Source organism: Trematomus bernacchii, unplaced genomic scaffold (genome assembly GCF_902827165.1).
Source record: "Trematomus bernacchii unplaced genomic scaffold, fTreBer1.1, whole genome shotgun sequence".
NCBI classification, from domain to species: Eukaryota; Metazoa; Chordata; class Actinopteri; order Perciformes; family Nototheniidae; genus Trematomus; species Trematomus bernacchii.
This window is the reverse complement of record NW_022987797.1, coordinates 3457510-3479442: the sequence shown is the minus strand read 5'-3', so window position 1 is coordinate 3479442 and position 21933 is coordinate 3457510. Positions and strand designations below refer to the sequence as shown.

Sequence of the window (21933 nt, the reverse complement as noted above, 5' to 3'; positions counted from 1 at the left end):
ATTAACTTTTATTGTATGTAAAATCAAGACGATGGGATCTCAAACTTATTACTGATTCAATTATGAAGTTATTTGTTTAACTAATATTTCCATATTAGTTAAACAAATGATTTGGGGTGTTGCAGGGACTGTAAAATGCAAATCTCACTGTTCAAATTGCATACAAGATTACAACATTTTAAAACTCACTATAGCAAAAAAATTCATAAATACATAGCCCCGGCGCTCAATGGCTTAAGATGAATGGATTTTATGAAGTTAAAAATTATACAATTTGGTTGACAAGAACGTGATTTAGTCAGAATCAGGTTTAAACGAGGAATTTGTGTATAATTGTGCATACATAATTACATTAAAAAAATAAGCACATTTTGAACAAATATAAAACTATTACAAAAAAAATAACAAAAAATGTTCACAATAAATCTGAATATACAGAAAAGTCAGTAAAATCAAGTCTATGAACTATTTTCCATTACAACAAAATAAAAAATACATATACAGTATGTTGAACTTTGAAGCCATTTGTAAAAAACAATAAGAGGAAGAAAAAAACGATTTGATATCTTATACTTATATAATGAATCGGTATACTTTTCACGGGCCCCCTGGCAGAGGGCCAGAGACCCCTGGAGGTCCCCGGACCCCACGTTGAGGGTCCCTGATTAATGAGCTCAGCGGTCGGAGAGTGGAGTTGATGTGACTCGGGCCGTGAACGCACCCCGCCTGCCTGCTCTCTAGTTACAGTATGGCGGCTGGGACTTGTGGAGGAGGACAACTTCTTCTAGATTCCTTCCCGAAAACAGTGGGAAGGCAACGACTTTAACTTAACAAATATATTGGCAAACACGGACGACGACGGCGCAACTTGTGGCTTTAACGGAGTTTTTTCCTGGATGATAATCGGGCTGGTGTGATGCGTGAGGAGGACCCGCAGTCAAGAAACTCCCCTGATTTTTCCGCGTCTGACTGTCAGATAGCCGGCTAGCTGCTCAGTTAGCTCACCACCTTAATGCTAACGTTCGCTTGCAGGGCTCCGTAGTAGCCAAAAGGCGGGCTAGCTTGCTGCTTATATTTGCTCCAGGAGACAGGGATGGCATTTCGCCTCCATCCGGTAAGCGAACTGATTGAGTCTGGTGGGGAAAACACATTTGAAGACCTGGTTGATAAAGTTTGTCAGCACTCATTAGCCTAGCCTAGCCTATCCTAGCTTGTTGGTACAACGCCAGAAAACGTTGGCCGAGTGAGCGATTTGCCTGTCCACTAGCGAGCTAGCCAATTAGCATTTTAGTTGCACAAGAAGACCTGCTAATCCCCCGCTCATCCCGGCTGAGTGTTTTGAAGCCTCTTGCACTTACCAAATTAGACTAGAAGTGGACACTGGGCTGATTTAGTTGGCCAAATTGCCGTTAATGTTTAAAAACTCAGGGGTGTTTTTGGCGTTTAGTCTTGCTAGGTGTTGTTAGCGACCTTATAGGTGTTCTGTGGAGGGAGTGGTAACGTTAGGTAGCTAGCTAAGGTTCCCTGTTTCAGGGCAACAATGTCACTCTGATTACGGCTTTAAATTACGAATAGATTTAACATGACACATTACTAAATGTGTGTAAACCGACTGCACATTGGAGTGTGTGCCCGTTGTTAGCTTGCTGCAAGACAACACATAGAAAGTGCAATATAATATTAACTGTTCCCAAAATATGCTAGACATATAGCTTCCTGGATTGATAACTTATTAATTTTGTAGTCACGGTTACTGGTGTGAACTGTTGCTATATTGGGGGGGCTAAACACCAATCCCTCGCCTGGTTCAGTGCTGGAATAGTTTGATGGACGTGGGAGGCTGTTTTCCAGGCTGTCAGTGCTATACTCAGTCATGTATGTCGTGACACATGGCACCTTGGTCTGTACATAGTGCTGTCAGATATATAAGTATCGTTATGTAGCTTTGGTGGACAGTCAGTAAGAGGAATGTCTTGTCTTTTTTATACCTGTTGGTTTGTTTTTTATTTTCATTTGTTTCAAACACAGGGGAGTCTTGTTGAATCGAAGAGGGAAGGCAGTGCAGCCCGGGCTGTGCACAGTGGACAATGTTTATTAGTTAGTGCCTAGGAACTTAGAGGACTAACAGTTCGGCCTACATATAGGCCACAGATATTGTACATTTATCCATTGGGGATTGCAACAGAAGACTGCCAATCTGGATCAAGAAAACCTGTCCCTCGTGTCTGGTTGGAGTAACACTCTAAAGCCAAAGTCAATGCCTTCAGCGTTGGCTGTGTTCGCCTGCCGACCAAACTCGCATCCATTCCAGGAGCGACATGTGTACCTGGATGAGCCAGTCAAGATCGGCAGGTCTGTGGCTCGGTGTCGGCCGGCCCAGAACAACGCCACCTTCGACTGCAAGGTGCTGTCCAGAAATCATGCCCTGGTTTGGTTCGACCACAAGACCGGCAAGGTAAGAGAAGATACTTATGCCTAAGCTGACATTGCCTTACTGTGTTTTCCCAACAGGAGTGTGAGGAGTGACTACCCTTTAGATTTACAGAGCGTTTTGGTGTACATCTTCACACACTGATGAAAAGTAACTATTTACTTGTTCACACATTATCCAAAATGTCCAGCAGGCAAGTCTTGACAATAGCCTCAAGGACCGTATCTCATCAAAAAGCCCCCTTAAAATGATTTTCAGCCAAGTTTAAAGGGTCATCAGTACTGCCACAAACGCACATGTACTCTTTTACATGATAACACCCTGAAGCAAGACCTTCTCCCGACTGTGAACTCTGCTCTGGCCTGAACAGATTCAGTTTCTTCAAGGGTTATTCACATCAAGCATGTTTGGAGGGAAAAAACCTGGCCTGTGAGACTTCGATATGAGCTAGTCTAAAACACATATTTGTTGTTTGTTCGGGACATTTTCTTTACTGATTTTAGACACAGACATAAAGCAATTAGTATGTTGGACATTTAGCCCCCATTTGTTTAAAATACAGGTTCATATTTAGTTTTGTGCCCTGATTTTTTTATAACCTACATTCTTAATCAACCACAATTTATTTCACAATAAATTAAAAATAAATTAAATTGGCCTTTTTGGGAATTGCAAAATCTTAATCCCGCCTTGCTGCTCATCACTGTTGTGATTAAATCAAGAAACTAGAGACAACACCATCTAATGTATTAAAGCAGCAAATCAGTTTTTAAAAGCATAAACTGGTAATCTGAGGCATTTGTGAAACTGTATACAATAATTTATCTTTTCAAATGGTTATTTTCATACTTTTTTTATGAATATGACTAAATAGATAGAGCATTGTTAAAAAAAATAGAAAACGGCTACATAGCTTATTTTTCCACACAGACATTAAATTGTGTCCTGATTGCAGATATCCATAGAAGAATGTCCTTAGTTCAGTCCTGGACTAGATTTAATCCTTGTCTGGGAAAGCAAAATATAATTTCTTTATAAATCCACAGATATCAGATCTGACGCAGACAGACCAGAGGCCTGTACTACGAATCCAGTTCAACATACCCTGGATATGTTTGAGTTATCTGGCTTAACTAACCCAAAACAAACGCGATCTCGCTAAGCGGTCCTACGACGCTGGTTATCAACTCGGCAACTCAACCCAGGGTTTCTCTGTCCGGCTGAGAGCGCGTTCACATGAAAGGGGCGGGGTTAGCAACATTTGACCAATCACAAACATGGACAAGCGTACTGACAGCGCAGCGTCATACTTCCTGAATGAAAAGTAAACTATAATATTAGACAAATATGAAGAAGTTAAACTTTAAACATCCATGACTTAAACACTTTATCCAGGATAAAAGCCACATAGTTGCACCTGCAAGGTGAATACAGCTGGTAAAAGAAAAAGTGTTTGAATGCGTACATTAACAGGTTTATGATATCACTGCCCCGTCCAAGACACGAGTGGATCTGACTTTAATTACACTTGACTCGAGTGTTTCGTCAACTTAATGTGTTGCTTAAAATAATACTTCTGCATACAGTATGTGACACTGTGAGTGTTGCACGGCCACATACGGCTCAAGATGCTTACTCGGATAAGGAAATATATGATACATTATTAGGGATGCTCCGATCGATCAGCCGCCGATCGTTATCGGCCGATATTCACTCTTAATAGTTCGATCGGTGCTCTCTATAAGGGCCGATCAGGAGAGCCGATCAGATGACGCAGAATACATGAGACTGTGCGCGGCAAAACAAGCTCGCCATAATGGCTTCACCGGTCTGGCGGTTTTTCAAGGTGTCCGAAAAAGACAATAAAACGTGTGTGAAGCAGAAATCCTGCAGCTCCGCCTGCTGTGACGGACCGGTGAGCGGAGCAAAACACACACTAAGAGTTAGACCTAACACACTTAGCTATTTTATCTACCTCTGGAACAAGCTAAACTAGTTATAAATATATTTATTCTTCACTGTCGGGTCACTCATTACTGGATCAGTGAGCTGCATGAGATACTGACAGGCTGTCAGGAGAGAGAGGGGGGGAGAGAGGAAAAGAGAGCGCTTCTGCTAATTTCTCCTGTGTTATTATCGTTATTATCCAAAGTTAATTTAAACTTGAATAATGTACTTCATTTGAATCTAATAATTATGTTGTTTGTGGAAGTGCATCATGTATTGAAAAATTAATCTGAACTTTTCGATCCGTTACGATTATAAACTGAAGCAATATAAAAATGAGCCCCCAGTTTTAAACATCACTTTAAATGGAAGATCCCCATAGCCCCCACCCACCCTATGATCGGTGATCGGTATCGGCCGATTCTGATTCCGGCGATCGGCCACCAAAACCCTGATCGGAGCATCCCTATACATTATGATGTGATATGATGTGATATGAATGATAATGGGACACATCGACGTCTGCACTCACAGTGCCGCGGACTGTACTTAATGTTACTCTGATCCGGTTACTTGTGTTGTGGCAGATATTTAAGTAAGCTTTCTTAACGCTAATATTATATTAGTCAGATTGCTCTGAAGATGGGAGGTGATATTTTATTAATTTTCACGTTCACACAGTCAGTTAATTTTTGCCGGCCGTCTTTCCTGCAACAGTTTTTCTGTATTTTCTTTCTCCTGTAATATGACTTGATAGCTTTAAACTCCGCACACTGAGCTCTGATTGGTCAGCAGGCGGTGCAAACCTGCTCCGGAGCAGGTTTGCCGTTCAGCATAATTTACCATGGAGATCTACCCCGGTAAGAAGTGAACCAGCGTCGCAGGACCGGAAACCCAAAGTTAACCCTGAAGTTTATGTTTATGTTTATTAAGGATCCCCATTAGCTTTTGCTCTTGACAAAAGCTACTCTTCCTGGGGTCCGACACTTAAAACAATACAACAATAATACAACAATAATACAAAAACATTCAAGACATAAATCCTGACATCATTAACAACATTAACATCATCACCAATATCATCAACAATCTCATCCACTTACAACATTAATCTCAGCCAAGGATGAGTGCACAAGACACCCACCAGTACAAAGCATGAGATCAAATTAAATTAGGGCTCACAAGGGTACATGGTCATTAGTAGATGGCCCTTCAATCTCTTCTTGAAAGAGGCTCTGGACTCTATTTCAGCAAGGTAGTTTGGCAATGAGTTCCATTCCTTTATAGCTCTATAAGTCACAGAAGATTTCAGAAGATTGGTCCTGGGTTTAGGTGCCAGTAGATGGCCTGATGTAGCTTGTCTAGTCCTATGGTCATGCTCGTCTCTTGTGTAAACTATTTGATCATAAAAATACAGTGTTTTTTTGCTAAATTGGACAGTTACCTCGCTAAGCGAAAATCCGGCTTTGTAGAACAGGCTTCAGATCTGTGTGTTGCATCTGTTTTGTACTTCAGTGTGTCTGTAGTTTCTCTGTAGAACAGGTTCAACAGGGTGTTGTGTTGTGTGTGTGTGTGTGTGTGTGTGTGTGTGTGTGTGTGTGTGTGTGTGTGTGTGTGTGTGTGTGTGTGTGTGTGTGTGTGTGTGTGTGTGTGTGTGTGTGTGTGTGTGTGTGTGTGTGTGTGTGTGTGTGTGTGTGTGTGTGTGTGTGTGTGTGTGTGTGTGTGGTGTGTGTGTTGTGTGTGTGTGTGTGTGTGTGTGTGTGTGTGTGTGTGTGTGTGTGTGTGTGTGTGTGTGTGTGTGTGTGTGTGTGTGTGTGTGGTGTGTGTGTGTGTGTGTTGTGTGTGTGTGTGTGTGTGTGTGTGTGTGTGTGTGTGTGTGTGTGTGTGTGTGTGTGTGTGTGTGTGTGTGTGTGTGTGTGTGTGTGTGGTGTGTGTGTGTGTGTGTGTATTTATTAAAATAATAAGTGGTGACCCTTTTTCATTTTTGATTGTTTGTTATGTGGATTTGTAGTATTTGTGTTACTGTATGTTCAATAAAGGTGTATTTTTGCTAAATCTTGAGACATTGCCACTGTATGTACTGGGCAGGGCCGATTTTTGGCATAGGCGGTCGCCTAGGGCGCCAGATCTGGGGGGCGCTGCGCTGGTAGCTCTGGGAGGGGAAAAAACATTTTTGACCGTTGGCGCTCATCCTATTTTTCGGCCTTGATGTAACAACATTCATAATTAAGTAAATGTAACACCCTTTTCACCCCGGTTACACTTTTCATTTGCCCTGTACGATGGGCGCTGTAAGTGATGAAAGTGGGGGATGTTGGCTTATCAGGCGCCCGCAGCTCACAGCCAAAGTGCGAGCGTGAGAGCGAGCGAGGGAGAGAGGGCGCGGCGCACCGGTACCGGCGCTGTTGATATTAGAATCTGGTGCTAGCTGCGCTAACGGATATAAGAAGTAGATGTTTCTACAACCAGGGTGGAGGAGAGCTCTCCTGTCAGACTGAGAGGCTCAGTGAGGTAAAGGACTCTGAGTGTTTAGATAGTTCATTTTAGTCTAAGTTATCTCAGTGGGTCTCAAACGTTTTGACCACAAATTATGTAAACACATATTTCCAAGGCACTCCTTTATAATTATTAGGATAAATAAAAACAGGTTTGAAATCATTCCAATGTATACTATAGGACAGTAAACCAAAAATATCGTTTAAAGTTGGAGAGATACAAAAATATGCATAAATAAATAAATGTTAACTAGGTAAAATAAGATATGAATGAACAACAAAAATAAAATAAGCTACATTTATTTGTTATTGGCTATGGTAGGTTATTGGTTATGTTCATATACTTATTTGATTATTAAAATGTAAACCGATCTTTTTCATATGGGTGTTTTAGAGTTGTACCCCCTAGATCAGGGGCCTCATTTATAAAGGGATATACGCTCAAAAAATGGCGTACGCCAGTTTCTACGCAATGTTTGCGATTTATAAAATACTAACTTGACGGGAAAATGTGCGGTCCTCCACGCAAACTAACCCATGCGTACGCACTAAGCACAACAACGGGAGAGACGAGAAACTGCGACACCGTTGGCAGAAGGAAGAATGGAGAGAAATATGTGGAAATAATACCATAAATAAAATGTTACCTCTCATTTATCATATATGAAGAATTCCTTTTCAAACATTGATTAAAGCCAATCTTAAAATGATTTAACAAACGCCTGTTTGAGACTCCTCAGTGCTCACAAAAACATAACTTGGAGAAATAAATAAATACGGATATGTTATTTAAAACCACCTCGAATATGTTGTGTTAATGTTATGAAATGTTTTCTCATAAATGATGCGGTAAGCAGGAGGACAGAATTACGCCTAAACTGACGCCGTTTTGCATTTCTATAGGTTGTAGATACGAGCATGGTTTTATATACTATCACGTTTAATCGTGTTTTATGCCGTTTGCCAAGACTTGATAAGTCGCTCGTAAAACACATGAGGTATGGAAACTAAGAACACCATATGTGGTAAATTGTACAGCTAATATAACACAACACATTAGTTGTATTTCCTTTAACTGGTGGATTATGGATATATAGTTGCTGATCGACAGCTGGAACACAAACCACCAAATACAACAAAATAATTCAGATCCAGTCGTCATGACTCCACTCCGGAGGGATTCCCCGATCATTTCTTACAGTTTCTCATCAAGGGGGGGTCTCCTGTCCCCGGGACAAACACACTGCCTGAGGAAGGTTATGTGTATTTTTTTTGTCAGTAACTTTTTTCGGACCACTTATTTATTTATTTTGGTGACGATCCGACCTCCATGCTGCTACTCTGGTTCAAACTGCATCCACCAAACAATATGATTTATCTCGACCTCCCCACAATAACCAAAATCTGACACGGTGTGAGATGTCTTTTTTTAGCTGTTCTATCGTCATTTCCTGCGATCTTCTTCATGCAGTCAGTCAGAATGAATGAATGGGCGTTTCTTTGACTATGTATAGGCAAATATGGGCGTTACGAGTCGATTGTGATTTATAAAGGGAAACAGGCGTAGGAAGTGCCGTACGCACTTCCCTCGCCGGTACGCAATGTTTTGTGAATCGGAAAATGTCTGTACCTATTTTTTTGCTTTGTAGTACCTAAGCAACCTTCCCACGTCAATCCTATGCAAGGCGTTATAAATGAGGCCCCCGGTCTCTAGTAATTGTGTGCTCAAAGTGCACCAGATTAAAGCATTTTACTTTAACATTTTCAAAAAAATCTTTCCGGGGGGCATACCACCGGACCCCCCTAGAGGATGTGACGTTCACCCCCCAATTCAAACATGTTCATACAATAATGAATACATTTGAAGCCATTTTGACGTATATTACCTATGTCAATAAGTTTCTGTTTTTGTAGTGTATTTGCCTTTTGTAGAGATTTTTCATTTATTCTTTACATATAAAATCTCGCCTAGGGCAGCAAATTGGCTAGAACCGGCCCTGGTACTAGGCCTCAAGAGCCTTTCTTGTGCTGACACATAGAAACAAATTGGCGGGGCGCACTTCACACGTGCACACACAAAAACATTCCACGAGCTCCGCGCTCACATTAGCACCGCTGCTATGACTCCATCCTACGGGAAACACTGACTACCTAACTAATAGTATGTTATTTATTTTCGTTTTTTGTTATAATGGTTGATTGGGGGGGGGGGGGGCGGGGGTACAAAGTACTTATTTTTGGCAGCTTTCTACATCATCAAATAATGTCAGCCTATGTTTAAAAGTGTTTTTGGACTTTGGTTTTGATGTGTTTGATACCCTACTTTTAGAGATATGGATCCCACACAAACAGACTTGACACACACACACACACACACACACACACACACACACACACACACACAGAGACCTGGAATAAGCAAATAGACCTGACTTGCCTAACCAATACCTCATAACCGTAGCTTCCTCTTGTAGTAAGAACTGTGTTTGTCACATGAGTGTGCCGTTGGTTTAAAAACCAGCTTACAGTTTCACTTGCTCTAAGATGTTGAAGCAGAGTTTGTTGCTTTCACCTGAATTATTTTGCGTTGTGATGAAGACCACAGTGATCAGAATACCGTGCAGTAGCTAAAAGCTGAATAACAATAAATGAGGAAACGTGTTTTACTGCTCATATGAAAACTTTCTGATGGCTTTTGTGCTCTTCAGTTTTCACCTCCATCTTGTCTATGTGTGATAAGTGTGCACTGGAGAGAAACGGGTGTGATTGGTCGCATCCTGTGATGAACCAATCACTGGGCTTGCTGATCCACCAGATTGCTTTATTATTGATGTTATATTTTTGAACATCAGAGCCAGTGCTGCTCTGACTGTAAGATCCCTCGCTCTTTTAATGTAACATGCTCAGACTAGAGCTGCTGGAAAAATTACAACATGATGACATCATGTCTTTTATTTCTGGTCAGTTTTATTGTTTTGCAGCCAGACTGAAATGTGATTAAAGATGGTGCATGTTATGTACTGTGGCTCGCTGATGGCCCGGCCTCCCTCTGGGGCCGTTGCCTTGACACAGACTACTGTGAAGGAAGGATGAACTAAATGACACAAGCACAGCTGGTGGGACGAATATCTAAAGGGCTTTTGGAGGGAATAATGAAGTGTGTTCTTATTTAAGCAGCAGCCATCATGGGAAGGTCAAATCAGACACAGCTGCTTCTTTCTTAACCCTGGAGGTCCTGGGATCTCCGTTTGGGAACCACTGTGCTAGGGGGGTCGAGATCCAGCCAATCAGACAGGCTGCAGTTCTTTAGACAGTCAGATGAGTGCTATGTCATTTACGGATGCTAACTTCTTCCTTCCTCTGTTGAGAAACTGTCTCCAGATTGAAATGTGATTAGAGATAGTGTACATTTAATCGTTTTTGTTGATAAGAATCCAAGAGTTACATGTTTTTTTCTTCCAACTGGAGTCCATCTCAACATATTTTCCATGTATGGCTCTCTCTTTTAATCATTAGTGCTACAGAAACCATATGCCAAGCCCAGCTGAAGTGTGTTTACATTCCATGAAAACAAGACAAAAAAAACATATAACCGTGCTAGTGGCCGTAATGTTGCAATGCAACAGTTTGAATTGTATTTGACAGTACTTAGTAACTTTCTCACCATGCAGATGTTTAAGGGCCCATGTCATGCTTTTCTGGTTATTACCCGTCCCCTTGTGTGTTATGTAGCTTTTTCTGCATGTAAACGGTCTGCAGAGTCACAAACCCTCAAAGTACACCCTGTAGCGAGTAAAACTCTAACACAGAAAAGACCTGTCTCTGCTGCCCCAAAATGCCTCGTTGGACATTTCTCATTTTCCATTGTTTGCTTCCTGGGTTCTGTGACGTGTGAACACCCAAATCAACAACAAATGACCGGATTGGCCCAAATGGACCAATCCGCGGAGCACCTCACATACCAGGATCCCTTGGCTAACTAACAGGGAGTCCCCATTGACTTGCATAGAGCTCCCTGAACGCTGGTAATAGACGAGTTGGGATCGCGGAGAAATGCTCTCCGCAGACCCATTCTCACAGCGTTATAAACCTTTTTCTTACTCAATATCAAGCCACACTTATTGTTTTTACTTCGGCTGTGAGTGTTGGTGTGTGCTCAGTATGAGTTTCGCTTGTTCTCCCTGTATCGCCGACCCGGAAACCTGTCCGCTCCTCGCAGCAGCTCGAAGCAGCAACGAGCCTCGCAACGAGCCTCGCAACGAGCCTCGCAACGTCCCTGCCAATCAGAGCACACTGGGCTCACAGGGAGGGGGGGGCAGGAGCTCCAACAAGCCGTTTAGGACAGAGTGAATACCTGGTGAATGCACATACTATACAGAGATGCTGTATGAGAAACCAATGTGAGTTTGGAAAATTGCACAATTTAAATCTATTTTAGTAGACCTCAACAATGGAATTATGATCAGTAGAAATGGCCATGACATGGGACCTTTAAATGTTACTGAGTATGTACAATTATGGAGCTTGGCTTCTTTGTGAAAAGAAAAAGATTTAGGAAAATATGTGTGCATATCTTTTTATATTTCTCAAACCAACGTAATGTATTGGAAAAAAATGACTTCAGCCAGACTTAAAACTCAGTGTGAAGATCTCTGTAATGCAGATGTATTCATCAAAGGTTTGGAAATAAATATTGGAGAAGGCAGCAAGAGTAAACCACTTTTTTAAATGATCCAACCGAAAACCTGAACGTGACAGACTCTTTTCCTATAAAAGAAGCTCGCAACACTGACTCCAAAGCTACTTCCCAAAAATAATTTCACATATATTATCTACACTTTATTTACCTACAGCTTTGAAGCTAGCAGCTTGTGGAAAACTCGATTGACGGAGAGACAATTTAAACAAGTATTTCTAAAATATATTATCCACCTTAGCTTTTAAAGGTAGGGTAGGTAAGTTTGAGAAACCGGCTCGAGATACACTTTTTGTTATATTCCATGGAATGCTCTTCACATCCCGATAGCAATGAATATCTGAAGTGCTTTGACAAAAAATCCATAAAAAAATGTCATCTGTGGAAGCCGTAGTACTGTAAAAAGCACGACCAATCATTTTAGCCGGCCCGGCTAAAATAACTGGATGGCCTACCTGCCTGTCAGCCTTCCATCTGTGCACAAACTTATCTCGTGCCCTCATTGGTCATGTGCGCGTACGTGTGTGTTGGAGGAGGGGCTCTATAAGGAAGTGGCAGATTTTCTCCGGTTGTGTATTTTCAAATTCTAGCGATCTCGAGCCGGTTTCTCAAATTTACCTACCCTACCTTTAAGTTATCCAGTTATATACATGCATTCAATTGTGTACACCTAATCCTAACATGTGCATTCTGCATTGTCGCTGATGATTTAGCTTATATCAGCGGCAAGTGTTTGCCCCACCTAAGTGTACATTGAGCTGCATCAGTGTTGCAGCTCTGTGTGAAACCATGTTGGAGCTAAATTTGTCTTCTCGTGTCCTGCTTGTTTCCCTGCTGGCGGACTGCTTGCCTGGTGCAATTCCTCATATCAGGGTCTGCAGCAATGTTCTGCAGGCCAGTGTCGGGTTTGGTCAGCATTCTGTGGAGGATTTGAAGTTGAGAACTGAAAAGAATGAAGGGGAAACCCACATTTTAAGTAGATTGTGAATGAATGCTTTAAGAAGCCTTATCATGGTTTGAACATACCATGCTGCAAGTACAAGCCTGTGCTTGGCACCTCTGAGGGAATATCCCTTATAGCAGGTGAAACCTTGTAATGTTATATTTTGTGCTTTTTTATGGAGGTTCAAGGGTCTGCTATGTTCTGTATTTAGCCCTATCACTCTGAACCTTTGAATCCCCTGTTGCCCTGACTGTTGTCAGATGCAACAGCTTTTAAGGAGAGTTATCACAACAACAAACATGAATTTTACTTTGATTTACAAATCACTTCATTAACTGAGATGGCACACCTTTATTTCTGCATAAGCCACTGGGGTTTTATTTAAAATCATTTGGAAAAACAGTTTGGCAGAGATGTTTAGTTTCTCCCTGATTAGGTACTATGAATATTACCAACAGGTTCATTACTTATTAGAACGTCCACATTCTTTCATCTGAATTGTGTTATTGTTCACACCGTCTCCTGTGCCACCCTCAGGAAATACTCAAGAAGAATAGCTGAATCTAAATCTTTGTCTGTTTTTCAATTTTAGAGCCTATCTTGTCCAAACGCATGTCTTTTGATTTTTTTTGATTTAAGATAAAAATAAATGGATGTATGGACTTGAATAGCACCTCATGCAGCTATCACACTGGGGTGTTACAATCTTGTTACAACAGCAATTCCTTTTCCAGGATGTTTAATCATATCTCTAGAGAGAATTTCCCCAAACAAACATCATAATGTTAACAATGTAGACTGCAGACAGCAGAGGTGTGGTCTGGTATCAGTATTCCACTGCAGGGTAGTGGCGTCGTCAATCTGAATACTAACACAGCACATAGCGCTGTTACACACAGTCATGACTCGGCTCTGTAACTCTCTTTATATCTGGAATAAGACGCTGTTGGCAAGAAAAGGCAACCTGGCACACTTGGTACTGGCACTGTGCACGTGTGTGTGATCAGAGATAGTAATACTGCGTCCAGGCACTGCAGCAGGACACCAATATGTAGTGTTACATGAAAGGCTGCAGATATTTTTTTAATCAATCCTTGTTTTAAAAACGAATATTGATTCAATAGATGTAAAGAAACACACCTTTTCTTTATGCTCTGACTCTAAACCCTTCAATTTTCAATTCAACAGCAATATTTGACATAACTGACTTAATAACTTGTGTTAATGAAAGTCACTGTCTGATGAGCAGTAAAAAGAAGAGAAAAGTTTAGAGTATGCAGATTTTTATAATCTGCATACGCGGGGCTCTGCCAACGGAGCCCCCCGCCAACGGAGCCCCCCGCCCCCCCTGAAATGAAAGGTGTTTAATTTTGTTTTTTTTCCCATTTCTTTTTTAAATATATATATATATATATATATTAATATTAGGGCTGTCAAGTTAACGCGTTAATAACGCAATTTCTTTTTAACGCCACTAATTATTTTAACGTGCGATTAATGCATGTGTATTTGTCCTCGGCCCGCCCCGTAGTTTCAGAGCCCAAAGGCTTGTTGTTGTTAGTTGGATGGTGGGAGAGGGGGGGGGTGCTAGTGAACTGTCAACGGGGGGAGCCTCGCTGCGGGGAAACGGCGGACCTCTGTCGGCGCAACTTCGATGAGGCCGTTTAAAAACATAATATCGCATCCAACGTGTCGACTGCACATCACAGCGCATTATTTTGACCCTAGGTGGGAACTTCAGTCTCCTGCTTTGACTGTTATGAAGACAGAGGAGCGGCATTTCGCCGACAACTGTAAACAGGCTTGTCTGTTTGAGCAACTGGCTCAGTGCAAAGAAGTACACAGGGTTGGGAGAGAGTGAAGAGAGAGAGAGAGGTTCCAGGTTGTTGTGTTGAGAATATTCAGGAGAATATTTGTCATTGTTCCAATGATAATAAACAAACATTTGCATAAAGCATATTTGTCCACTCATATGTTGATAAGAGTATTAAAAACTTGAAAAATATTCCTCTAAGGTACATTTAGAACAGATAAAAGATGTGCGATTAACTATTTTAATCGACTGACAGCCCTAATATATATAGCACCAAATTGCAACTAAACTATCTACTGTCACTTTTCACATTGAACATGTGCTCTTTTATTAAATAAACTAAACGCTTTCATTTTAAGTTGTGAGTTTAGTGTTTTTGACCCTAAGAAACACTGATGCATTAATCAATAACAATAATCCACAGCTCCTCCCTCTGCTCCAGAGGATTTAAAAAATATTTTAAATCCTCAGGCAGCACCCCCCCAAAGCAGTAAACCTAGGGGAAACGCTGTAATATATATTTCAGCTAGATTTGTGTGTTTTGGCGGTTTCTATATTTTCAAACATCAGTATTATGCATCTACAGAAACCATAAAGAGTGATTTTTGTGTTTTATTTAATCATATTATCATACAATTGGTGACGTGTAATCTTAGTTCCATTTAAGGTCCATAAAACACATAGAAAATCCACATTTCGTACATGCATGCTGCTATTGGGTGGAGAAAAGTACAGCCACACACAAAGACTGTAGTCATTGCACATTTCTGGTATAATGTATGTTTTATGTGAGAGTAAGAAAATAAATGTAAACACTAGCTGATCCAACAATAACAAAATTATGTCTTTGTTCCCACCTAATTTCCTTCTGTTGGAGGTTTCAACACTTCCTCCGACAGGAAGGAGGATGCTGTTGATGCAACCTGAGTTCATTAGCTTATTGTTAGAGGTCACCACCAGCCGCCAGAACACATGATGCTTAATCCTGGCATGTGGTTTATAAGTAACTGGTTAACTAGTTGGATTACAGCAAAGTTACCTCTCTAGACACTGAACCAGTTTTTACAAAAGCCATTAAGAAATGTCTTATTTTGAATTTACTTCATTTGTATTTTAACAACAGAGTGTGATGATATTGTAAAACGTCTTCATCTTTGAATAAAGTCTCAAATAACATGAAAACAACTACTACTTTCGGGATAGCTTTATGAAAACAAATAGGAGACATTACAAGTGAGCTGCTTGTTAAAAAAGCCTCCCCTTGCAGTGACAAGTAACATATCTGTTTAGGTTCTTAAAGGTGGGGTAGGTAAGTTTGAGAAACCGGTTCGAGATCGCTAGAATTTGAAAATACACAACCGGAGAAAATCTGCCACTTCCTTACAGAGCCCCTCCTCCAACACACACGAACGTGCACATGACCAATGAGGGCACGAGATAAGTTTGTGCACAGATGGAAGGCTGACAGGCAGGTAGGCCATCCAGTTATTTTAGCCGGGCAGGCTAAAATGATTGGTCGTACTTTTTACAGTACTACGGCTTCCACAGATGACATTTTTTTATGGATTTTTTGTCAAAGCACTTAAGATATTCATTGCTATCGGGATGTTAAGAGCATTCCATGGAATATAACAAAAAGTGTATCTCGAGCCGGTTTCTCAAACTTACCTACCCTACCTTTAAAGGACAAGTCTTTTATTTTGATAGAAAAGAGACTTAATTTAGTTTTCAAATAGCAGTTGACGGTCAGACGTAGGGATGGGTATCGTTAAGGTTTTAACGGTACTACTACTTTTATCGATACCGCTTATCGGTCCGGTCTTTTAACGGTACTCTTATCGGTTCTTTTGGAGAGAAAAATGAGGTAAACTAACTATATGTTGTATGTCAGGGACTACGGATGGAAATTAGCTCAAAGCTAAAATCCGGCATATTTACACTTGAAGCATTATTTGTCTAAAGTGTTCATTAATGTGCATTGTCCCTATTCAAATAAACGATTAAATGAAAATTAACAAATTGTGAACAAAACTAACATTGCTTTTTATTTAAATTAAATACATAATATTTCACATCAACAGAAACAACAACGTTTTAACAAATCATATTAAATAATCTGATGACAGAACTGTGAACAGAATGGCTGAAACTTTAACAAACTAAATAACTCAGTTCCCTCTAATCATTAACCCATGTTTGAATCATTGAGTTAACTCCGTGTGTTGCTGCTAGCATACATAATATACCTGACGTGGAAACGTTACTCGTGGATGGGGCTACAGAGCTACTAGAGAGACAGTCGAACCCGGTGCATTTCTCCGTCTGAACGTGGTGCACTTTTGCAAGATGTTTAGACAAATTGCTCGTGTTACCGCCCTGACATGCTAAACTCTTATTGCACTTTAGGCAACGAGCGAGACGGGTAAAGTTTAACCACACCTCGGAGCGCTTTCTCTCCGCCATCTCCTCCGTGTGTGTGTGTTGCTGCATGTAGCAGCTGCGTGTGTGTAAACTGCCCCGCCCCCTCGCACACAGGCGGGGGAGAGATCTCTCGTCTGGATTGGAGAGATCGAAAATACTAAAAATGACGCATTTTGCAGTCTTTTTGCATATTAGAAACGGAGTTGGCGACACTAAAACTGCAATATAATGTTTGTGTAGCAATAATACATATGACATATTTTTTAGATGTCTCCAGTACCGATAAAAAGACCGATAACGTCGGAGCTTAACGGTACCACGGTCTTTAATAATTCAGCCCCGGGGCCCGTTTAATACCGGGGCTCGGTACCCATCCCTAGTCAGACGCGATGCAAAGATTTGAGAAAAACGTATAGTGAATTGTCCTAGAAAAATAAATGATTCTACCTTCATTGGCTTCCTTCTATTGTGAGTAAATTAAACATCAGCCTGTATTAGTTATGGTAATCACAATCATTTCCTGACCAATAGTTGACCCTTTTATAATTGATCATTAACTATTAACTGTGTCTAACAAGCTGTCCTCCTGCACAATGGCTGATGCTCAATTAGGTCTGTTGTCTCCCTGTCAGCTTAATGAAGCCTGGGTGAGGCTGAAAATACAGCTCCAAGCTTCCACACAAAGAGGAACTGTCGGAAGTTTTCATGTTCATAGTTTCTTACCGGTATCTCTCGGGGTGTGTGTGTGTGTGTGTGTGTGTGTGTGTGTGTGTGTGTGTGTGTGTGTGTGTGTGTGTGTGTGTGTGTGTGTGTGTGTGTGTGTGTGTGTGTGTGTGTGTGTGTGTGTGTGTGTGTGTGTGTGTGTGTGTGTGTGTGTGTGTGTGTGTGTGTGTGGTGTGTGTGTGTGTGTGTGTGTGTGTGTGTGTGTGTGTGTGTGTGTGTGTGTGTGTGTGTGTGTGTGTGTGTGTGTGTGTGTGTGTGTGTGTGTGTGTGTGTGTGTGTGTGTGTGTGTGTGTGTGTGTGTGTGTGTGTGTGTGTGTGTGTGTGTGTGTGTGTGTGTGTGTGTGTACTGTTTTATAGACTAGTCTCAGGTGTATTTGATCCTAAGTAAAACAATACAAATACAATGCAAGCTTCAAGTTCTTGGCATCTGTATGACAATAATAAATGTCTATCCTATTTTGTGCACTTTACACCGAACTATTTGTACACAGCGCGTTTCATGACAGCTGCAAACAGTGTTGCACATGGTCAGGAATCGCAGCTGGTTACTTCAGGACTGATGCAAACTCACTGCTGGAGGGTTTAATTACTCCCATTCCCAACTTGTTGGTTTGGTTCTTAAAATGGCAACTCTTCCATGTGAACGTGCAAACAGAGTTGAATTCGGCAGGGAGATTGTGTAGGGTCCGGATTGGATTTAAGTTTCTGTCTGCGTCAGAGTTCCCGTTAGAATATTTTTTCGCCGGTCAACATGTCCGTTAAAGTTGAAATCTTCCGGACAAAAGTAGAAAAGTGCCAGTCAAAGGTCTTCTTTGTTATTTATTGAGCTTTAAAACAAATTGATATGATTCGATATTAAACAAACTAATTATAGTAGATCAACTACATTATTCAAAAGTGTACAGTAACTTACAATAACACGGGAATAATAAACGGAGCGCTCTCTCCCTCTCCTGACAGCCCGCCAGTATCATGCAGCTTGCGGATCAGTAATTAGTGACCCAACAGTAAAACTAAACATATCTATAACTAGTTTAGCTAGTTTGAGAGGTAATTAAAATAGCTACGTGTGATGTTCTAACCTGAAGTGTGTGTTTTGTTCCGCTCACCGCTGCAGGTGATCATGCAGAGATGCGTGTCGACTCGTCAGCAGCAGCTGATCTCTCTCCCGTCAGATTAGACTTCACTCGCGTTTATGTCCATATCGATCAGATCTAGCTAGTTCTAGCTAATGATATGACTACCTGCTTATTAAAAGACACCTAAACAATAAGCGTCACTATGCAACCGTGTGAGGCCACAAAGTATAGCGCAGCAGCATTATGCATTTGTTTACATGCCCACCGGAACCCCGAGGCATTACCAACAGATCAACGCACAATCAACCCATACAGGACATCTCATTCTCCACATTAAGTGTTAGACATTAGAATTTACTACTCTTGTCTGTCACATACTCTTCTTGTCTGTCACATAAGTGGCGCAACTGAAGCGGTATTGCGCTAAAGGGGAAATTATTTTGACCGGACATTTTGACCGGAGAGATTTAGATTTGCCGGTCTTCAGCATATTTTACCGGTCATAGTCCGGTAATTACCGGCTAACGGGAACTCTGGTCTGCGTTCCCACCAGTGTATTGCCATTGAAATTTCTCCAATATCACTTAAATCAATAATGGATTAAGAAAATGTTTTACTATTTATGTTCTGTCTGTTAACTAATAGATTCAACAACAAATCGTTTTAACTCTAAATATTGACTGTGAAATCAATCATATTTTTTGGACAATTTGTCCCAGACTATTGGTTCAAATAACTTGTAAATAATAGATGATTGAACATTTTTAGCAGTTGTTCTCTCTCCAGGCGTCATTCAGCTTGCTCTCTGCGACACACACCCGAATCAACAAACTCTCCATCTGCAGCCTCTTTCAGACATGCACTGTAACCAGGAAATACTCTGCCAGTTTTACATGCAAAGCCCCCAGAGTTGTACAAAAAATCAAAGACTGACTCTAACTCTACTCCGCTGATGAAGATAACATGCCAGCTTAACGACATGTTGTACAAAGCAATTGCTAACCTAGTTATTATTAAAAATAACTTCCTGCTTGGCCCATGTGGAAGTTTTTAAATATCTTGGGAGCACTGCGAAGGGATCGGTCGATATGAAAATCATTTGATCTCATAATATTTGAGAACAAATACCTTTAATATATCGATATCGGCACTATTTTGTATGGTTGACCAGCATTGCTTTCAATACGTTTTTTACACAATGAGAATTTTGATAAATAGCCATCAGTTATTTAGAATAATCGCTAAAGTTAAGGCAAGTAATAGAACATATAACAGGAAATGACATCGTCTTACTGTAATGGAACCTTTGAAATCAGGAAAAGATGGAAAAAATAAACAATATCATAATGACAGACGATACCTGGTCTCATATCACAATGTAGATAAATATCAATGTATGTTTTCTGGCCTTTTTTTAATGATTTAAAAAAAAAACTTTAATTACAATGTTTAACAGGCACACAATACTATTTAAAAAAACAAAACAAAAAAACAAACAAAAAATGTGTTGCTATTTGGCATCCCATGAGCCATCTGAATGTACCAAATCAGGCTTTTCTGGCAGAGTTGTATTGTCTAAATAATATACATGTAGGGAAATACAAGTGCTGCATTGTACTCTGTATCGGCCGGTTTCCAATATTAAAGGATGTGGATCGGCACTTATTTAGTTTGAAAATTCAACATCGACCTGTTGAACAGAGGCCTATGTGTGAACTCCAAAAATACATTGTGACCGGTTCCAAGTGTGAAAGGCGTTCATTGCCTTTTTATAGTTCTATCTTACTTTCTCTAGTCTAACAAGTCTCTCTTTTCTCTGCTCAACAACAGTTCTAATAAAACAGGTTTATCGTACTAGTCATTACTCGCTTCATTCAGTGTCACAGATCCATTCATTAAATAAATATGCAGAACATTTCACGCCTCAGTTCCAGTCCTGTGGTGTAACTAATCTTTTGATATCCGGCTTTACAAAGCAGCCTTCTCATACTTTAACTGTCAGTAATTATTAACGCAACTTTCATGGCTTCTTCTTTGTTTAGCCTTTGACCTTCCACTTGACTTACAGGACTTTGACTTCTAAATCTGTCAAGGGTTCAATTATATTGACATTACACTACATGACTTCTTCCAGTATTCCTATATTATACTGTTAGCATGCAAACAAATATATAGGCCTACAGTTTGTATCAGCACACGTTGCCGTTTTTTATCTTCCCTTACATCATATGCCTTTCTTGTGATTAAAGACAGCGACACATTGTTTTGTTTTGATTGGACACATCGCGTGTAAAGGCATACTTTTATAAACCTAAATGCAGGTTTTTGGGAAACATTTTCACATTGTTGCATTTTTTTCAATAAATCCCAAAACATAACAATTGCACACAATATATGTAGTTATAAAACATGACATACTAAAAACAAACTTACATTTCACACCAGTTGATTTGTTATCAAAACAAAAACCAAAAAAAAAGAAATTCTGTTTCCGATTTTCTTTTTCTGCGCCTCTGGTTAATGTGTAGATGAAGCGGGGATATAAACCATTCTAGCTGTGTTCTTTCATTTGCGTCGCATTTTAAGATGAAAGTTGTTTATACATTCTTTCGTGCATTTATTTCTCTACTTTCAGAGCAGAAAATCTGCCCTGACTGGCCCAAGATTGTCAGTTTGATGGAGATTTGGTATGACTTTTACTTAAGTGTTTTACATAAGAAAGTCATTTTATCTCTACATGTTGAGAGCTGTTCTAACCTGTTTGGACATCCCAGCAGGTGGATAATTATATATAAGCATAAATCTGCACACGTCCTTCGTGGACGATAAAGTAGTGTAGAACCTAAGATTTTCTCAAAGATTCAAAAGGATACAAGGATGAATCCGTCTGAGCAAAATACATCCTCTGCCAGCAGACAATTGCTATATGCTTATTAATCTGTGTGTATATGTTTGTGTTTGTGCCATACAACCAAACTGGTGTCATGTGTCGTCGACCTGCTGACTGGTGAAGTGGTTGTTGTTGCCTGATGGTTTGCACTGCTTTTTGGAAGCTTAGGGCAAATCCTAACACAATTATATGGCATTCGTTGAGCTGACACAAATGAAGGAGGGGAGATAGAGAGAGTAAGGGAGGAGGACGGAGAAGGATAAAGGGATGCAGTGTGTTTCCGAGAGAAATGTTCTGTTAGTGGGTGGAAGTGCTGCAGGAATGTCAGTTGTGGTGGTAATCAGTCACAAGTGTAGATTTGTTTTGAAGAGTGGTGCATTTGTGTGATTCTGTATAGATCGGGAAATAATATTAATTTTAGAGCTTGTTTGATACAGAAAACTTTCAAAAGGTCCTCAATTGAATTTCCTTAATGTTCTTGTGTTGGCCTTGAGA

General features: G+C 40.5%; 1 protein-coding gene across 18 annotated transcripts in view; it reads left to right on the top strand.

Moving 5' to 3' along the window:
- Window positions 1-707: 707 nt before the first annotated feature.
- Window positions 708-21933, top strand: part of slmapa (sarcolemma associated protein a) — a 75917-nt gene continuing 54691 nt past the window's right edge. For 15 of the 18 annotated variants that reach the window (XR_004557503.1, XR_004557498.1, XR_004557495.1 and 12 more), the window contains exons 1-2: window positions 708-1114; window positions 2029-2455. Coding sequence is in view for 2 of the 18 variants with exons in the window: in XM_034149898.1 (XP_034005789.1) it covers window positions 2258-2455 (198 nt within the window). In the remaining 16 variants the exon portion in view is untranslated. Of the gene's footprint in view, window positions 2456-21933 lie in introns of all 18 variants that reach the window. The other 3 variants (XM_034149898.1, XM_034149897.1, XR_004557502.1) reach the window with 2 other exon arrangements.